General features: G+C 50.4%; 7 protein-coding genes across 7 annotated transcripts; 2 read left to right on the forward strand and 5 right to left on the reverse strand.

Annotated features, from left to right (window-relative positions):
• Positions 1-384: 384 nt before the first annotated feature.
• N7481_002065 (alpha/beta hydrolase) lies at positions 385-1,137 on the forward strand (the record flags this gene model as incomplete). Its single annotated transcript, XM_057261284.1, has 1 exon — positions 385-1,137. The coding sequence occupies one exon, from the start codon at positions 385-387 to the stop codon at positions 1,135-1,137; it is 753 nt and encodes a 250-aa protein (XP_057126216.1).
• A 1,509-nt stretch (positions 1,138-2,646) lies between these two features.
• Positions 2,647-3,594, forward strand: N7481_002066 (SNARE domain protein; the record flags this gene model as incomplete). Its single annotated transcript, XM_057261285.1, has 2 exons — positions 2,647-2,681; positions 2,760-3,594. 2 exons carry the CDS (start codon positions 2,647-2,649, stop codon positions 3,592-3,594), a joined length of 870 nt encoding a protein of 289 aa, XP_057126217.1.
• Positions 3,595-3,675: 81 nt separating this feature from the next.
• N7481_002067 (histone chaperone napB) lies at positions 3,676-5,265 on the reverse strand (the record flags this gene model as incomplete). Its single annotated transcript, XM_057261286.1, has 3 exons — positions 3,676-3,803; positions 3,872-4,723; positions 4,974-5,265. Coding segments are annotated over 3 exons (1,272 nt in total), but the record flags the coding sequence as incomplete, so codon positions are not given.
• Positions 5,266-6,068: 803 nt separating this feature from the next.
• Positions 6,069-7,010, reverse strand: N7481_002068 (alpha/beta hydrolase; the record flags this gene model as incomplete). Its single annotated transcript, XM_057261287.1, has 1 exon — positions 6,069-7,010. The coding sequence occupies one exon, from the start codon at positions 7,008-7,010 to the stop codon at positions 6,069-6,071; it is 942 nt and encodes a 313-aa protein (XP_057126219.1).
• Positions 7,011-9,890: 2,880 nt separating this feature from the next.
• On the reverse strand, positions 9,891-11,075 carry N7481_002069 (NmrA family NAD(P)-binding protein; the record flags this gene model as incomplete). Its single annotated transcript, XM_057261288.1, has 2 exons — positions 9,891-10,305; positions 10,432-11,075. The coding sequence occupies 2 exons, from the start codon at positions 11,073-11,075 to the stop codon at positions 9,891-9,893; spliced, it is 1,059 nt and encodes a 352-aa protein (XP_057126220.1).
• Positions 11,076-12,739: 1,664 nt separating this feature from the next.
• Positions 12,740-14,611, reverse strand: N7481_002070 (putative lysophospholipase; the record flags this gene model as incomplete). Its single annotated transcript, XM_057261289.1, has 3 exons — positions 12,740-13,090; positions 13,187-13,551; positions 13,633-14,611. 3 exons carry the CDS (start codon positions 14,609-14,611, stop codon positions 12,740-12,742), a joined length of 1,695 nt encoding a protein of 564 aa, XP_057126221.1.
• A 1,222-nt stretch (positions 14,612-15,833) lies between these two features.
• On the reverse strand, positions 15,834-17,463 carry N7481_002071 (putative choline transport protein Ctr; the record flags this gene model as incomplete). The annotated part of the gene is made up of 2 exons (XM_057261290.1): positions 15,834-16,914; positions 16,973-17,463. 2 exons carry the CDS (start codon positions 17,461-17,463, stop codon positions 15,834-15,836), a joined length of 1,572 nt encoding a protein of 523 aa, XP_057126222.1.
• Positions 17,464-19,275: the final 1,812 nt, after the last annotated feature.

Raw genomic sequence — 19,275 nt, forward strand, 5'->3', positions numbered from 1 at the left:
ACAATTCGTGCCGCAGGCAAAGGGCTTCACTGGGATCAACACCAGGCAGCGACTTTCTACCGAGCATCCCAACACGACAAACTAATCTGGTCTAATCTGGTCGAGACATCCCTCCCACCTTCATCCCACCTCATCGGTCAGACCGCCCCATCCTGGTGGCTTGGCTGACGCTAACTCAATAAGAGTGACCTCTTCCCTCAGCTGCCCGAAAATAGCCACACGCAGCCACACTCGCGCCCCGCTATAGCTCCGACAATTCCGGACCACCAAGACAGGCCCTGCAGCGAAGAAACGCTACATTCTCGCCTTGCAACCCCTCCAACCGGCGGGCTTGGCCCTGCACACCTCCCAATTGAGGACGATTCCTCCCACCACCACTTCAACATGCCCACCAAAGTCCCAGCCCCGTCCGACTTCCCCTCCCACACCGTCACCGTCACCCCATCCCCTGGGCCATCTCCTTCCCCCAACATCCTCCTCCTTCTACATGGCCTCGGTGACTCCGCCGCCGGCTTCACAGCCTTCGGTCGTGCCCTAAACCTCCCGGAGACAACAGTTGTAACCGTGCAAGCATCGACTCCACTCCCCTTCGACCTCGGCGGATTCCACTGGGGCGACGATGTCGACTTCGACGCCAAAACGGGAGCTCTAGACATGGACGCCGGACTAACGCGCAGCACTCCGAAACTCATCGAGCTCGTGCGCGGCACCCTAGTCCAGAAATGCGGATATCGCCTGCGCGAAATCCTCATTCTGGGCTTTGGGCAGGGCGGCATGGCTGGGTTGACACTGGCCAGGGAACTGGGTTTGTCTTCATCCACCGCTAGTGCCGAGGAGAAAGAGCCTCTAGCCGGTGTCATATCCATCGGGGCACCGTACCCGCTATCGGGTCAGCGGTCCGGGTCGAAGAATCGTACGCCTGTGCTGTTGGTATCGGGGAGAGACTCGGCTGTTGTTTCCGAGGGCGCGGTTAAAAGGACTAAGGAGGTTTTTGAATTCGTGGAGCTTAGTCGGTATTCCCGGAAAGGCGATGGCATGCCCTCGAATCGGGATGAGATGTTGCCTGTTATGCAGTTCTTTGCCAGGCGGTTGCGCAGTCGCCAGGGTGTGCCTGAAGGTAGTGTTGAACTTGGATGATATACCCATATACCCATAGATAATCCTGAAGAAAATTAGACCAATATATCTCAACTATTGATACTCAATCTGTATACCTAGGTATACATACATGCATACCTAGTTGTCTCGAAGGCGAGCAAGCAATATAGAAAGCCCGGCAGCATCGAGTTTGATCACAGCCTCATGTGGCTGTTCAAGTGCTTGCACTAATTCATATGTAGTTTTGATGGCAGCTACCCAATCTGCTCCATTCTTCTCTTTCTTCAGGCCATCCGTTGCCTAGCAGGGTTGTTTCATCAACGCCTCTACTTTCTGGGCCTGGGTATCTTTAAGCTGGTGGGACATGGTTGTGACCTTGAGAAAAGTGGGACCCCAAGCTTGATGAATGACCTTGGAATCTCGGAATAACTAGTAGGTAGGTGTAGCAATGTACAGGTGGCAAGCAACAGATAATTATATTTTCTAGCTAACGTCGTACAAGTCTTTTCAACTTCAAGCCAAAGTCCGACGAATAGCCGACATAAGGCACATGAAATTTGATAGTAATGCCGATTTTGAAAGGCGCAAGACGAACATAAACTTTTGTTATCATTACACAGGCCAATCAAGTGATAAACATGATCTACCTAGTTCGTAACCAACCACACTGTCTAGTGCAATCCGATCGGCTAACACCTTCGTGCGAGCCTTGCAGGTAAACAAAACTGGCTAGTACAACCCTAGCATATTAGTAAATAACCTTCACGACACCATCAATTGGTGTTTGGTATTGGATCCCCTAGGTCATTGCGCCTGATGGCATGGAACAATAGTACGCAAGGGAAGAATTTCGACCATCTGAGCTATCATTGTCTCTTTGGGAATTTGAGCAAGAATTACAAAGTACGCCATACTACAGGTAGCAGTTCTACCAGATTTCAAATTCGGGTTCGATTATTTTAAATTGATCCCCTCGACATTGTCCTATATTATTCTGACACTCCAGAGCTGCCCAATGGCATAGGAGGCGTTTTCATCAGAGAGACTGGGCGTGGGGCTACGAATGCCTTTCTCGAGCTAATCTTTGGATTTCCTCTGTATTTTCATAACTCGCTGACAAGAAGCGAATCGAGATTCATCGAGAGAAGTGAAATTAAACCTGAAACTTGAAATTAGTACCTTGTGATTGAATGGATTTCCTAGATACCACTTAGAAACTAGTATTGTGCGGGTATAGTCCCATGTAATAGTTATACTTCTGCTCAGCAACCACGATCACCAACATTCAACTTCTTTCTTCCCAAGCGAGAAACATTACTGAAGCCCGCTGAAATAACTTTATATAAGAGATGAAAATATGAAATAATTAGCACCGAAACATAAACCCAATACGACGACCCTTTAGCACAGCTCGAGCCCGCCGCTTCCAGCCCCCGAAAACACCAGACACGTGATCATGAATAATACACGGGGAAGCTAACAGCTCCGACTCGGAGTCCCAGTCGACGCTCCGACTTCCCCCAGACAAATACCCCAAACACCACAACCATGGAGCACGCCGACCCATTCCTCCAAGTCCAAGCGTAAGCGACTCACCTCCCGGACAACCATCCACCAAGAACATAGAACACAAGCACAAGCTAACAGCCCCGGCCACATAGTGACGTCCTGTCAACGCTCCAATCAAGCCGCCCTCTCTTCTCCTCATATCTACGAATCCGGTCTTTAGCCAAGAACCCATCAAACCCCGAACTAAAGCAAGCGCGCTCCGAGCTCGAAAGCACAATCACAGAACTCAGCGCCGACCTCGACGATCTAGTCGAAAGTGTCCGCGCAATCGAGCAAGATCCCTACCGCTTCGGCCTGGAATTAGAAGAGGTGCAACGCCGGCGCAAACTCGTCGACGATGTCGGGGCTGAAGTGGAAAAGATGCGGCTGGAGCTACAGCAGACTGTGAATCATTCTGCGGAAACTGCGTTGCCGAATCCGACGGAGTTCGACGTCGCCCTGGAAGAAGAGGAGCGGGAGCGACAGCAGCGTGGTGGGAGGGATGATGAGGATTACTATGCTTCTATGGAGGAGCAGCGACAGTCGGAGCTTATGCATGAACAGGATGAGCAGTTAGATGGGGTGTTTCGGACTGTGGGGAATCTGCGTGAGCAGGCTAGTCATATGGGGAGGGAGTTGGAGGATCAGGCTATTATGCTTGAGGAGGTTGATACATTGGCTGAGCGGGTCGGGGGCAAATTGTCCAGTGGGATGAAGAGGATACGACACGTTGTTCGTGAGAATGAGGGTAAGTTTGATCGAGTCTACTTCTACTTCTACTGCCGTTCTACCGTTCTACAGGATACATGTTCTGGGAATGGGTTGAATGGGGTGGGAATCATGAATTCAAAACTAACTTTTTTTTACCTAGATACATGGTCCTCCTTTTGTATAGCGGCGCTGATTTTCGCGCTCATCCTATTATTAATTCTCGTTATCATCCTGTGATAGTACATCAATGGCGGCGACGGGCACGCCACAATCACACGGAGCATGGCGTTTCATGGGACATCATTCAAATCAAATGATTTAGTTGCGGGCCTTCTTGGAGGGGCGCGACTCGCCCTCACCGGAGTCCTCCCCCTCATCCATGGCATCAAGCTCTTCCATGTCGATGTCACTCATATCAAGCTCATCGGCCAGATCGAAAGAGGCAACTAGAAAAAAAAAGATAGAGTCAGCTTTGGTTGCTCGTGCTAGGAATTGGGCTTTGCGATGTACTCACCATAGTACTTCATGGCGTCGGTCCAGAGGTCCTCGGCAAGGGAGATAGCGAGCTCCTCACCGCTGGGGAAGATCTCAGCATCCTCGAGGTCATCAGCGAGCTCATCCTCCTCATCCTCATCCTCATCATCGGAGTCCTCATCGTCACCCTCAACATCCTCGCCCTTGAGGATCTTGGCGTAACGCTCATCGTCCTCCTTGTTGGCCATCTTGGACACAGCGGCGGAGATGTCACGACCACGGTAACCGAAGAAAGCGAAGAAGCTGGTGCCGGCAGGGCTCTCGGGGTCCTCATCCTCATCGTCCTCCTCCATCTCCTCGTCATCCTCAGCCTCGACCTCGGCAATCTTCTTGACGAGAGCCTCGAACTCAGGCAGCTTCTTGCGGTCACCACCCTTCTTCTCAGCATCGAACAGGTTGCAGGTAGCATCGAGCAGACCCTTGGTCAGATCCATGTCCTTCTTCCAGTTGATGCGGACGGGGTCGGAGACGAGACCCTCCCAGGTGCGGCGCTTACCCTTGGAGGTACGGATGATCTGCTTGCGCCAGTAGAACTCCTTGACGAGCTGGGAGTTCTCAAAGAAAGGGTTCTCTTCACCGGTCTGGAAGTCGAAGGTGAAACGCAGAGAGCGGGGCTCGCCGTTACCCTGGGCATCGACCTCGAAGCGCTCGACGGTCATGTTCTTCAGGGCAGCGCCGAGGACGGCGGCGTCGGTGGGCAGGATGAACTCGTCGATCTCAGCGGGGGCGCTGGAGAAGACGCGGATCCAGAAGTCGCTCTGGACATCGGGAATGCTGATGATCTCGTTTCGCTTCTTGAAGAGAGGCTGCAGGAGGGGAACTGACTTGCGAACTGTGGAGGGGGGAGAGGGGGTTAGCCAGGATTCACTTCAGGTCACAATAGAAATAGAGCATCGGAAATCAATTTCATGAGGGGGGTTATTGCAGAGTTTTTCTTCTTCTTTTTCTTCTTCTTTTTCTTTTTCTTTTTCTTCATCTTCTTCACCGTATGATCTGAACATCGTGCAAATGCCCCTCACGTCGTGACGGGTCACACGGCGGGGTAAAAGGGAATGGGATGGAAAGAAGGGGATTGGACGTACGCTGCTCAACCTCAGCACGAATGAACTCCTCCTGGAGGTGGGAGATCTTCTTCTGAGCATCCTTGGGGATGTTGGGGAGCTCGATGCGCTCCATGAGAGACTGATCTTCACCGGACATGATGTAAATATGTGAAGGTGGGGTAAGCTCGAAAAAAAGAGATATGGGATGAGCTTGGAGTAAGGGTAGATGTGAAAGAGGAGCAGGAAAGTGGGAAAGGGTATCAAGATATAGAAGGAAGAAGGAAGAGAGAGATGGGAGGAAAAGAATCGAGGGATAAGGAAGGTGGAAGACGCTAGCAGAAAAAAAAAAAAAAGTCCAAAGTAAGAAATTTCCGGGAGATCACAGCTCTTCCATTCGCATACGTGGGGAACAAGCTGGGCCAGACGGGTTGGTGTACTTTCTGGGACGGGAAGGTACTTGGAATGGTTGCCCGTTGCTAGGGAAGGTGCGGGGCACTCAAGTACCTCAGAGTACCTCAAAGTACCCAGAGTCACACCTAGCTTGGCTGGTCCCGCCACTCAAACTCGAGACTTCAGGCGGTCTGGCACGGACGTCATGGTGCCTGAGGTGATGGAAGTTTTTTTTTTCTTCTCTCCTGCTTCCGTTTCCGTTTCTACTACTTTATTAGGTTTAGTGCGAAACGTGTGATAATGGAGGACTGCAAGAGTCTACCTTGTGTACAAAGGAGGAGCTCAGATAGGTCCAAAAGCCACTTCCGTCTTCCCAGCTTACCATGGTAGCTGCCCCACGTTTCCTTCTCTACCCCTCCATACACTAGCAGCTTCAAATTCTACTTTGATACACATTGCTAGTTCACTCGTCCCATCAATCACCATACGCGGAAACATTGGCTTGGATGGGACTGCCAATATGCAACAATTGTGGAGTTCGTGATCGTGCCTAAGATTAGTCTCGAGTCGAGGGTGGTGCCCACTTGGGCACCCTCGCAGTTCTTTCAGTTGGAAGCATGCACCCAAAGTTACTAGTAGTAGTAGTAGTAGTAGTAGTAACTTTGAACTCAGATACAGACACCAAGAGTAAAGGAGGCAGAAGGAATATGAATTGATGACTTCCAGTTACCACTACTAGTATATCTATTTAGCATCGCCAAGATGCTTCTTCAGGAATGGCAGAACCTTCTCGAGCGCAGCCTTGACAGCCTTTGGCTCATCATAGAGCTGATAATGCGATACACCAGGAAGTACAAGGAGTTCCTTCTCTTTAGAAGCAGCACGGCCATAAATCTCATGACCGTCACGGAACGCGCCAAACCCGCCGGGGATGTCGCCAACAACAGCGATAAAGGGACGAGTCATGATGACTTCCGCATGGTTGAAAGCATCCCATGCAACTGCGGCGCTATTGAACGAGAATAGACCGCTCGTGGCACCGCAAGGTTTCTGACCGCGGCTAGTCTTGTAGTACTCGGTAGCCTCGATGATATCAGGATCCGAAGTCATCTTCTTCGCCTCATCGACAGTCGGAGGAAGATATTGGGAAACCAAACGATCAGCACCCTGAGCTTCAAGGGTGCGCTGTTTAGCCATTTTCTCAAGAGAACCGACAGGATCAAATCCACCAAAGGATTCCCGAACCAACCGGCCAAAGTTCACTGCTGTGATGCCGACGCAACATTTGAGGCGGTAGTCGGTCATGGTAGCGTTGAAAGCATAGCCGCCACCACCACAAACTCCCAACACGCCGATCCGCTCAGCGTCGACATATGGAAGCGTTTGGATGTGGTCTACCACGTAGCGAAAGTCGGACACGCGCAGTTCGGGGTTCTCAACGAACCGGGGTAATCCGCCCGAGGCACCTTGGAAAGATGCGTCGAATGCGACAACCACGAAGCCGGCTTCGGCCATTGCCTTGCCGTATACATTACCGGAAGTTTGCTCTTTGCATGAGCCGATTGGATGGGCTGAGACGACAGCTGCGTGTTTTTTGGTCTCGTCAAAGTTGGGAGGGAAGTAGATGTCGCCGGCGATGTCCCATGCAATGCCGGGGATTTTGACGGACTTGATGGTCTCTGGCATGGTGGTACTCATTCGGGTTGAGCGGATAGAGTCTGAGGTATGATTGAGTATACTGAGGTTATTGTAATTATTTTGTTACTTTGACTTTGTGAGCCCGCCAGTACGCTTCTTATATATGAGGAGAGAGTTTTACTTTTGCGGCAAATTTCACTGACGCATTACATGGCCACCCGAAAAACTATAAATGAACCGAAAGTATTCGGGGTGGAGCTCGAGTCATTAGGAAAGGTTGGCGAATCATCATGGCGGAACTACCAAACTCGCGACCTACCTCGAAGTCCTGAGACGCCGGAGAGCTCGGGGATAAATAATTTCCAACACTCTGCTGACATTGAAAGCATAAAGTCCGTTACTTGGATAACCGTTGGTTTGGTTGTCTATTCGTAACATTGATGCGGTTCGGATTATCCCGGATTTAAAGTTGGGGGGGCGCTCGCTGACAATCATCGGTATTCATTCATAATATTTTGTACAAAATAGGTAGACCGACGTAAGTTACTACGTTCTCAAGAATTCTCATCTAACTCATTCATATTTTCAAACACAAAGTTGCCCACCAAATCACCATGACATCGTGGTAATCCTCGGTTAATTAGTGGTGACTTGCCCCGTACGGGTTTGGGGTTAGGAATTACTAGACTACTAGTGAGCTATTAAAACTATAGTTCACCGCATGGTGAACATTGACACTGACTCAAAAGAAGCAAAAAAAAGAAAACAAAACGGGCAAAAAAAAGCCATATTATTCGACCTTAAATAAACCTCGGTACTATAGAGTTTGTGGGGACCGCTGCGGCTTAAAATATATCAAAGAGGGTTACAACCTTGGAAGTGCTACATAACATTTTGTATAATCCATGGGTATGAAATAATGCCTGATAGCACCCATTATACATGCTAAGGATTTTAATATGCGAAACTATACGCCCGCCTCTACTCAGACCAATTAGAAAGCAATAGAAAGCTGGAATTGCCTGGACGTTAATCACTAACGCCACCAATGAAAATGAGCATTGCAGATAATAGCAGCTAGAGATAAGTCGTATAGACGACAGGCTATGTCTCCTGATAGCCATGAAAGGCTACAGGTCTCCATTCTTCCCAATTGAATCGCGTTCTGCTTAAAAGATTAGTCAACGAAGTGCGTACACTTAACCATCTTGTGATGCGGGGACGCACCTCATGGACAGTGGCACTTTGTATATTCGTACAATCTTGAAAGATCCCCGTAGTAGGTCCGTGAACTGCATCTCCAACTCATTGCTATATCAATTGGGCGCTTCGTCACGCCGAATATGCCGGGCTCTGCCGGGGTAGTAACTCGAACGAACCCACATTGAACAACAGAGTACGAACCGACATACTTAGCAGCCCTATCAGGGCGCTTGAGAAAGACCTTAGTTATAATACCAACCTTGGAAGACTAAGGATGTATCCATTGGCTTAAGAATGAGATTAAAAAGGGGGTTTGATGGGTAAAACACCGAAGCTAATCCTTGCGAGCCAGTCCCCGATCGGGGGCCAAGCGAAGGCATAGGCTATCAAGCTAACTAAGAGAGACACAAGGCACACAATCAGCCGAAAACCTGGGGTAGGACATCTACAATGATCGTTCCATGCCGAAGCCACCGTTTGGTGTGGTATTTGCCGCCCATCCACCCTGCACGACGAAACGAATCACCATCCAATTACGGAGTTCCCTAGTAGTAGTAGTAGGGTATCCTATCCATACCCTATAGAAGAGCAACGCCTTATCACTGATAAGCCCCGGTCATAGGATTTGCCACCATGTGTCAATCCAGCATGGTTGCTTTTTCCGACCCTCACAGCTTAACCTTGTTGAGAGGGAAGCGGGCCCTGAAGAAAGGCAATTTTAGCATGACTTTAATTCAACCTTATCTGACTCTATCCGATCTGCATGCGGACCTGCCCCCCAGAACCGTGACGTACCACGACCCCCCTTCTGGCCTTCGCCCATTCGACAGACCAATTGCTGCGATCGCCGATCGCTCGTGGGTATCCGGGTGCGGATTATTGGATCATATACTTGTGCTGCGGGCGAGGCTGGGCTCTGGGCTGTTATTGGTGGGATAAGGCTACGATGCCTCGGGGGTTGATAAAGGGATGCAGTCTGAGTGGAGGATTTGATTGATGAGGATTTGGGGTGGGAATGTCAATGCGTGTGTGACGGTGAGACATTCTTGGCTTGTCTTGCGAAATACTCAACTTGAATCCTATGGGGGAGATGGAGAGAAAAAAAAATAATAACCAAGGAAATCGGGGAGGGTCGCCTAATTGATATGGAGAAGACGACAAGTCGACAGCCTGAGATCGACAGGGGGAATCTAGAAAGGGTAAAATGGTAAAAGTAGAACAAACAAAAAACCGAAGTTGATCATGAGCATGAAAGTCGTAATGTCTCATTCGAATAAATTTTTCAGAGCCAGATTTCCCATGGGCATTGGGAGATCTGCTCGCAAGCAACAGTAAAACTTTTTTTGAGGTGGCCGGGTCAGAGATAACGATGAAGTCTCCTTCGGCCGTCTCCGGGGCATCCTTCCAATTAAGAACAAGTAATAAAAGGAGAAAGAAAAGAAGGAGAAGAAGTCATGATGTCCCATATAAATTTCCCATGCCCGTTCGCCAACAATGCAATGATTAGAGCAGAATCACAAAAACAATCGCGAGGCAGGTTTCCACATGCATGGACATCATCACCATGCACGTCTGCCGGGGATAGAACTGTCGTAAAAAAAGAAGAGGAAAAAAGGAAGGAGAAATAGACGGTGAAGGAAGGGGGAAAAGAGAAGAGGTAGAGGAGAAGGGGGAAGGAGGAGGGCAAAGAATCAGAGACTATAGACTAGACTCGTCTGGACACCACTATAGCATCCAATCCAGTCCATTGGCCTCTTCTTCCACTGGGAAGACTTCACGCGCATATTCCTCCATATCCCTCCACCCCTGCCACAAATGCCGAGCTTCATCCGTCACGCGTAGCGAAACCACTCCACCCGGTCCTTGCATCATACCCGCACCAGCACCCTTTCCACCCGCCGGGCCAAGACCCTTGGGCGAACCGGCGGCTGGCTGGGAAAACTCGGGCTGTGGGAAGTAGGGCGCGTTATCTTCACCGAACAGCAGCTCGAGGGTCTCGAGCTGTTCCCGGTAGCCGGGCGGGATGTTGACCTTGATTTCGATCCTGGGGACGCGAACGTAGTTGCAGGGCCGATTGAGGGCTCGCTGGAAGGCGGCGCAAACTTGATTTGGAGAGAGAGTTTCGAATGTGAGGGCGATTCTGTGATAGAGTGGCGTTGGTTAGCTTCGAGTTTCTTTTCTGTTTCGTACTTTATTCTGTACCCCTCTCCTTCTGATGGAGGGGTAGAGGGGCTCTCGGGAGGATTGCCGAGGTTTCGGAACTCACCGATGACCATTCCATTTCTTAGGACCGTCCTTGAAAATCTGTAGGAGAGTTGGGCCTACGTCGTGCTCGGCGTCTAACCAGGGTAGTGGGGTCTCCGGGTCGAAGGGCGCGCGCCATTCGAAGCTGCCGTCCTGCAGGACCTCCATTTGAAAGAGCGGATAAGGAAGACTGGTGAAGTTGTTGTTGTAGATTCCAGCGTAAACGAAAGTAGAGGGCATGTTGAGCTGGCGCACGTAGTTCTCGACGGTGAACTTGGGAGCCCACTGGGGCACGGCGGGCCAAGGGCCATGAACGGAGTGATCCGGCATGCTGCTATAGATGTAATGCTGGATGGTGCCGGCGCGTTTGGCGGCGTCGGCGAGCGCGCGGCCGATGGCGACCTCGTCACCGGCTTGCGACATGGTGTTGATAAAGGCATAATTGGCGCCTTGGAACAGGGTGTCCATCAACTCGGGGTTGTTGAGAAGCGGGCCGTGGATAAGAGTGACATTGGGTAGACCGCGGAGCTCATCGGCGACGATACCCTTGAGCGAATGGATTTGAGCGCGTACGGAGTATCCGACAGCGGAGGCGACACGAATGAGCGAGGCAGTTTGCCGGCCAGCCGCGTTGACGACGGCTATTGTCTTCTGAGGTTGTGTCATGGGGGGAAGATCAGAATGTCGGAGGGATATACGGGAGAGAAGCCCTTTTCACGGAGGAGGAGAAGGAGGCAGAGGAAGAGCAGTGAGGGGAGGGGAGAAGGGGTTTGTAGAAGGGGAGAATTCAAGGGAGGTTCAATAGAGAGTGGAAGTGGATCTGGGAAGGGGAGGGTAAAAGATAAAAGAAAATCCGGAGTAAAGGCCTTGGCGAGAAAAAATGGAGGTGAGCGAGTTGCGACAGTGGGGTACCTTTAGGAAGAGGAGGAGGGGGGGGGGGGGCCATGGACCAAAGTGGTATGTAACAAGAATGGGTTGCTCCACCGATTAGGCGATGGAAACAGTCATGGATCTGCGTGAAAATTCAATTCTACTAGTAGGACATATGCACATAGGTATGAGTACGGAGTATACTTTGACTTTAGTGTGGTAGTAACACTATACACTATGCACATACATGCCACCATACAGTATCTACTATAGTAGATACTATAGTAGACACCACTACTACTACTACCACCACTACCACCACCACCACCACCTTCTCCTATAACACCACCTATCTACTACTCCATACTCCTACTCCCTCTATTCCAACTTATCTATTCTGTACCCATCTTCCGCGCGCCCTACGATCCATGACACCATCGCGCACGCCTTGGGGATTTCCTTTACGTAAATCGGCCTCCAGTCGGCTCCAGTTCGCTCCAGTTTCGCTTCAGCTCAACGGGATCATCCTGGCCACCCGTCGGGTTCCAGCCTGATAGGCGCACATCACCGGCTGCCCTTTAAGCTATGCCAAGCCGCCTGGATTGTCTGGCCGTGATTGACATGGCAAAGACATGGAGACACTGACGAGGTTCAATGCGAAAATCCCGCAGCAACCCGACCAACAATCTGCCAGGGGCGGCCTCACGTGGTTCCAGGTGGATTCCTGCGCCTCCAATTTGACAAAAGCCACGGGGTAATGGGTACTGTTCTGGGTAGGGGGTAACACCACATCACCAGACTCTTTCGTGGCAAGCTTAGCCAGGGCTAACGTCGGGATTTGCTATTCTACTTTCAGCAGGTCCTTGGACTGTCACCGCTTAATGTTGATACAGTCTTCTGTGAGTGACCCATCACACAGCATTGATTATTCGTCTATGTACTCCGTAAGGAGTCCCATCTAATCTACCCCAAGAATAAGAAAAAGAAATTATAGACGCCACTGCAATGTATACTCCATTTGAGGTAGTATACGACTAGTCGATGAGGCCATCAATGGCGCCAACTCGCCGAGTCCGACACAAGCAAGGCGTGACCCCGGACAGATCACACACACACACACAGACCACCGACCACCTTAAACTAAGTCCAGACAGCAGCCTCAGTCCTTATCGCAGACACTTCCCCACTATTCGAATGGTTGGGGCCTCTCGAGCCCCCTCGAGCCCCCCCAGCGGCAAGGCCCGATCTCCGCGGAAGCAGAATCCCTCACCCAATGGTGTCCCTCCGTGTTGGCGTGATCGGTGCGCTTATTCTAGTCCATGATGTGCGACCCGGCCATGACGATTTCCAGGAACATGGCTTCTTTCTTTCGTTGATGCAGGAAGGTTGATGAGAAAAGGGGCATGTGAGCATGCGAGCATCTCTAAAAAAATGGGAACGAGTCCTTTCAGCCCATTCCTTCACGGTGCTGACCCAGCCATCGTCCGATTCCACCCGTCGCCGCCACCACCCCCAACCCCAACACCACCCCTCATATCCTCATCCAGTTCTCGCTGACTGTTTTCTCTGGGGTCAATGCCCGCCAATCCCCAGACGCCAGGTCGTCGTCGAGCTAGTAGTTCTGCCGCCGGCCGCTCATCCGAATGCAGGTGCGCACCGGACTTGCGCAGAAGTAGTACGTGCTCCGAGAGTCCTGCGTTGGCGGCCAGGAACAGCGGGGTACGTCCGGCGCGATTCCGTAGATGGACCGACCCGCCTTGCGATAACAGGAAGTGAAGGATTGAGACGGAGGGTGCCGTCGATGCAACATGCTGGGATGATATTAGCATGGGATTATTCCTTTGACAATTATCGTGATAGCGACGGGCATTTCTGAATGTCTTTTTTGGGGGGGGGGTTAAACTCACAATAGGTGTGTTGCCCGAGTAATCCTCATCGTTCAGCAGCCAGTGATGCTCAATCTTCATGATATCTTGAACGCGCTCGAGATCGCCATGAGCGATGGCGTAAGCCATCGCGGTGAGGGTCTGCACCCGCTCGGGAAGGGGCCCGTCTGGATGACGGAATACCGGCATGGAGGATTCCGTCAGTTCACCTCGTAGGGAAATTGACATGTATTTTGTCACGGTTTCCGGGGAGGAATCCGGCAGTGCGAGTAGATAGGCGAGTTTCGTCAAGGCACCTTCGGTTGTCATGTCGAGTCCGGCGACGACACCGGCCCGAGACAGAGACATGCCGGTAGCATAGACAGGGCTGACACTACCCGTGAGACCTGGTGGAGCAGAAGGTGTGAGTATGTGGATGCACATCTATGTGAAATGTAGAGAAAAGTATGACATCAAAGGGCACTTACACTGGGTGATATTGACAATCACGATGCCCCGCCTGATGGCGCTGGCCAGCACATTGATCATGGCATTATCCTGACCGGATGGAGCATTTCCAGCCCCAAATGTCTCCAACACAAGACCGCGCAAACCGTCCAGCCGGAGCACGGCATCCACCATCTCCGGCTTGATACCCGGGAAGATGCGCAGGCAGGCAACGTGGGCTGTGTCGAGATTTGTTTGGATACTGAAGTGCTCTAGACTGGTGGGTCGATGCACCATATCCCAATCCACATTGGTGCGCATCGAAGTAGTCACGGCGAGTGGGGGTAAGTTCGGCGCGTTGAACGCGGCAAAGTCACTCGCAGCTACCTTGGTGGTGCGATTTCCTCGAAAGAGCTTGTTATTAAAGTAGAGACAGACTTCCGGAATCATAAAGTGGCCAGCTACGACGAGCGAACCGAGGAGGTTATCCGTTGCGTCATTCTGGAGCTCCAGCATCGGCGCCTGGGATCCCGTAAGTACGACAGGTTTACCCAAGTTCTGCAGCATGAAGCTCAGTGCCGAGCAGGTGTATGCGAGACTATCAGTGCCGTGCAGAATGACAAAGCCGTCGAAGAGCTCGTAGTTTTGGAAAACGGTTTGCGCAATCTCCGCCCATCCCTTGGCGTCGATGGAGCTGCTGTCCAGCAATTCTTCGAATTCGTACACCGTGTACCGCACCTGGCGGCCGTATCTGGTAATTGGAGTTCGTAGACTGGGGTGTGCTGTGACATCACCCGACGGTTTGGTCACTACGTCCATCGCCGTATGAATGGAGGCATCGTTAAAGCAAGGCACTCGGGCCATACACTTCTCCTGGAATCCTCTGGCGGGAACAAAGCCGGATGGCGACTGTTGCATGCAGATGGTTCCTCCGGTCATGATAATAAGTACTCTTGACTCTTGCACAGACTCCTCGTCTATCAAGTCCCTCAGAGGGAGCGAGGTTGTAGGCGCAGCCATTGTGAGTGTGAAGTTTGTAGGAGGCAGCGCAGTTGAGGATAGAACCACGAGTCAAGACCACGTCGTAATCCGTTGATATCAAGATTGACAGGGTTCTTTGGAGCTCAGAGCTGTGCAGTCGGTATGCTAAACGCCGAGCTTAACCTCTTGGAGCCCCTCCAAAAACGAAGATCGGTTCAATCGGCGGATTGCGGGGAGGGAATGACGTTGGATCAGAGATTTTCTTTCTTCTGGACCGCCTTAGTTTTTATTTTGCTTTTGCTTTTGCTTTTCCTCGTTCTCCAACTTTCAGGGACCACTCGACTAGACTGTGTTTAGACCGAGAGAAAAAATAAGATCGCATTGCGCATGGTTGGCTGTGATTGAGTCTTTTGGCCGACGCAGGGTGGGAACTCCAACTGAACGCGGGTCACATTGGCCCTCCGATTGGAGAGCCGGTTTCACCGACCGGCGGCCAACTTTAATCAAGGCCCACTGGGAGTATTGTAGGGGTAATGGAATCAGAAAGGTAGGGGTAATGGATTGAGAAAGGTAGGGGTAATAGAAATCAAATTCGATTTTGAAGGGGTAATGGAATCAAATGGTGGAGATACCATCCAGTTTCCCAGGGGTAATGGATTGAGAAAGGTAGGGGTAACAGAAATCACAGAGATAACCAGAGGCAAAAAAAAATTGTTCTGAAAAAAAGGAATTTGGACTAGAGCAGCTAATAGAGGTCAGTGCCAGTGGGACACATACTATAGTATACACATCGCCATATGGACCACCCGATGCCTACGATGGTACCTAGTATGTATTCGTATACAAAATAAATGGATACTACTACTAGTAATATTAATGCTCGATCCATTAAGAAGATACCTATTGCAGACAGTTAATAACATTTCAGTAAGTGGTACTAGTAATTTGGAGGCTTAAGGTTTCAAAAGGTTCAATTAGAGAGTAATTTCAAGGGCAACCCAGCAGTCAATCAAGCAATAGAGGACATAGACTTCTAGATACTAGTATTACTATTAACTAGGTCGCATTGTTGAGGAGCAAACTAATCAAGGATTTGGAAAATATCAAGTCTGTAATGTAATACCAGGTAGATTCCGTCTATTTTTCGAAATAAAGGGTTACTAAACTCCTGCTATGCAAATGCATCTAAATATCAAACACAATGGTATATAGCAATAATAAAATGTCCAGCATTTGGTTGTCAAAGTCTCAAGTCACCCACTCATTCACTGGCAGAATCCTCAACCTTCACCTCCATCTTCTCACCCATACTGTCGCTCTTGAACGATCGACGTCCGCGAGCAAACCAATCCACCAGCATGATGACAACCACAACAAAATACACAACGCACACATAATTCATGTTCGATGTCTTGGCCGGCATCGACGATGGGAACGAGTACATGATCAGACAGAAGATCGTCCAGACGATAGTGAGGATATTGGCGGCAGCACCCAGCTTGCCCAGCCAGAAGGGGCCGTGCTGGATGTTGTTGCGACCCTGGTACCATAGGCAGATAACAGGGATCGCATAGGACACGTAGAGAAGGGAGATACAGGCAGTCATCATACTGTTGAATGCGGTTGACGAGCCAAGGTACAAGAGGCCCAGGGCACCAACAATGAAGCAACTGACCGCGTGTGCTACCAGAGGCACGTCCAGGGTCTTGTTGACCTGGGACAACCACTTGTGACCGGGCAGACCGCCGTCGCGCGCAAAAGCCCAGCACAGGCGCGACTGCCAGGTGTGGCAAGCGATCTGGCAGCCCATACCGGTGACTACTAGCAGTGTCTCAAGCACAATAGCGCCGGCCTTGTTATCCAGGGCCTGATAGTAAAGTTCCAGAATGGGAACGCCAGTGCTGGAGTTGACTAGAGAGTCCAGGTCCTTGATGCCGAAAAACATGGAAATGCAGTAAGTCCACGAGGTAACGAAGCCAATTCCAACAGTGGCCATGATGGCGATGGGGATGTTCTTCTCGGGCTGGGGAACTTCCTCGGCGAGATGGGTTGCGGAGTCGAGACAGGCGAAGATCCAGTTCGGGTTGATGAGGCCAACGATGAAGGCCATGCCGTCTGACTTCCATCCTGTCGTGTTGCTGAAGTGACCGAAGACGAACTCGGCGCTAGCGTGTGGACGGGCACAGGCGGGGACTGTCACCAGGATAACGAAGTAGCTGATGAGGGAAATGTAGAGAGTCATTTTGGCGACTGCAGGCAGGGATTTGCCAAGACAGTTGAAGAGGAAGCAGAAGAAGTTAATCAGCTGATAGGCTACAACGATGTGCCATGACTCGATCTCACTGCAAGAGGGTATTAGCGACACTAGAGTCAAAAGCAGAAAAATCATTATATGCCTACAAATCGGGGTGTCCAAGCTTCCACATGCCAACAGTAGCCTGTCCCAGGCCCAAAACGACGCTGGAACACGCGAAAATGGCACCCGCATAACCGAACCAGCCGGTAAGATATGAAGCAAAGCGAGCCCATTTCCGCGGGGCCAGTTTGTGAGCCCAGAAGTACTGACCACCAGCATTGGGCATGGCACTGGCAAGCTCAGCAAGTGAGGACCCCACAGCCAATGAGACAATGGTGATCCAGAGCAGACCGTAAATGATGAGCGTAGTTCCTCCCGAATTGATTCCCGTAATCATGGAGGCCGATATACCGAACCAAGAGTTAGACATACAGAAGGCAATTCCGATCAAAGAGAGAATCGAGAAATTGCGGTTCAGGTCCTGGGTATATCCCATTTCAGCAAGACGGGAGGCATCAGTATCGATCACGCCGGTCTCATTACTGCTCGAGGCAGGCTTGACGCTTGCTGTTTTTTCTAGGTCAAATTCTCCCATGGTGGCCGTTCGTTGCACTGGTTCTGCTTAAATCGATCGAATTGGCGCAAGGGAATATAGTAGGATAGTTGCACAGGACGCTGTTATTTGATGAGTTCAGACCACTTGTTGCATGTGGGAGTGGTTGGTTTAATCAACTCGGAATTGTCGCTGGGGATGATGTCTATACTGCTGCGATGGTATAAGTTATGGTCGCTGTAGGCACAGTATCGGTTCGAGTCGCAATTGGGTGTCGTTAATAACAAGTTCGCAAGGGAATGATTCTTTGAATGTCGCTAGGGTTCGAAAGGCTGCACGGTATATATGTGACGATTCGTACGTGACAGCAAGGACAATTATAGAATGCGATCTGTATGAATGATTCTTCGTTGTGCCTTATAAACAATTGGCGAATGTTGGTGAATGCCCCGGGTGATCCAAAGCACCCAATAACTTGTGATCAAGGCACTGCCTCGAAATGGAATGGAAGACGTAAAGGCGAGATGGGATAGAAGGGGAAAAGTGAATTGGGAAGAGGAAAGGGAAGAAAGGAGACCCAAAGTAGTAGCCAGATGCAGGATGAAGGGCGTCTTTTCAGTCATTCTTCCCCCATACCCACACGACCACATTAGGGCATCTCTACTGGCCATCTAACGATAGCCCCATACTATCTGCGGCGCGGCACTCAAACAGGATGTCCTTCAAACTTAGGTCAAACAGTGTCGATTGAGATATCCGGTTCATAACATCATGGCCGGGCGGGTCCGACCCGCCAAAAAAACGCTTTACCTGCCCTGATGAACCACTCACGCCCTCGATTGCCTTTTCTACTCGGAAAAGAGCCGATTCCGTACAAGTGTGGCCTCGAAAAAGGGAGCCTAATGTAGGGGCGGCCAGCGTTTAGCCTCCACTTAGTATGAAGTGGAGGTGACTGAAAGAGTGAGTGATTTTGTCGCACCGCGTCATAGGATGAGAAGCGGAGTGGCCTACTCGCAATTTCCTTTACTTAATAGTCTGTCCGATCATCGGGCTGAAATATGCATGTTTGCCGAGTTATTTGAGGGGTATTTCTTTACTTTTTTTTTGTCAGTTCTTCCCCTTCTGCTATGCTCTTTGGATGGAATTGAAACAGGACGGGAAAAAGTCTGCAAATTTCTGCATAGCGCTGTTGCGTAGTTGAACAGTGCAGGGTGGAGACTCCAATTTTTTTTTTTTCGCGAAGTTCTATCGAAGTCCGGTTCTTCCTTTCATAAGTCCACCTATGCGTTCATATGTCCTCCGGTTGACAGCAAGAGCCGATGAATTCCGCTCCGAGATCGTGGACTCGCGTCTCTCCGACTCGCTGGCCTGTAAGATGCCATCCATTACTCCGTATACATTCGGTGCAAGGATTTACATAGTTCGAGCTGCCTTCATTACGAGATGATCTGCAAGGTACCGTAACGTGCCACGTTAGGAAAACCCGACCGTTTCATCTCCATTCCACTTCCTTCTTATGAACAATACAGAAGGCTACGAGTGTTACTCCTTTATGAGCAACATACTGGAGCAAGACACCTTCTCTAGGGAGTAATATGTCCAACAATTTAAACCCACTCCCGGGCGCTGTCCGAAATTATAGTTTTAGAGGCGATCGGCGTTTGTTTAGGGCGTTGATCCTCTGCTTTAAAGGCAGGTGGTCATGCGGGCAGGTCTCGATGTAGCACCCCCTATCTAGTGAAATTCCTCAACCTTCAATCAGTCAAAGGCCAGATAACTACTAAATGTCAAATGAACTTAAATATTAACACACTGGCACTTAGATCGAGGTTGAAAAAGAAAATTTTGATCAAA

Source organism: Penicillium waksmanii, assembly GCF_028829765.1.
Source record: "Penicillium waksmanii strain IBT 27052 chromosome Unknown utg000002l:1.0-3326099.0:1.0-3328782.0, whole genome shotgun sequence".
NCBI classification, from domain to species: Eukaryota; Fungi; Ascomycota; class Eurotiomycetes; order Eurotiales; family Aspergillaceae; genus Penicillium; species Penicillium waksmanii.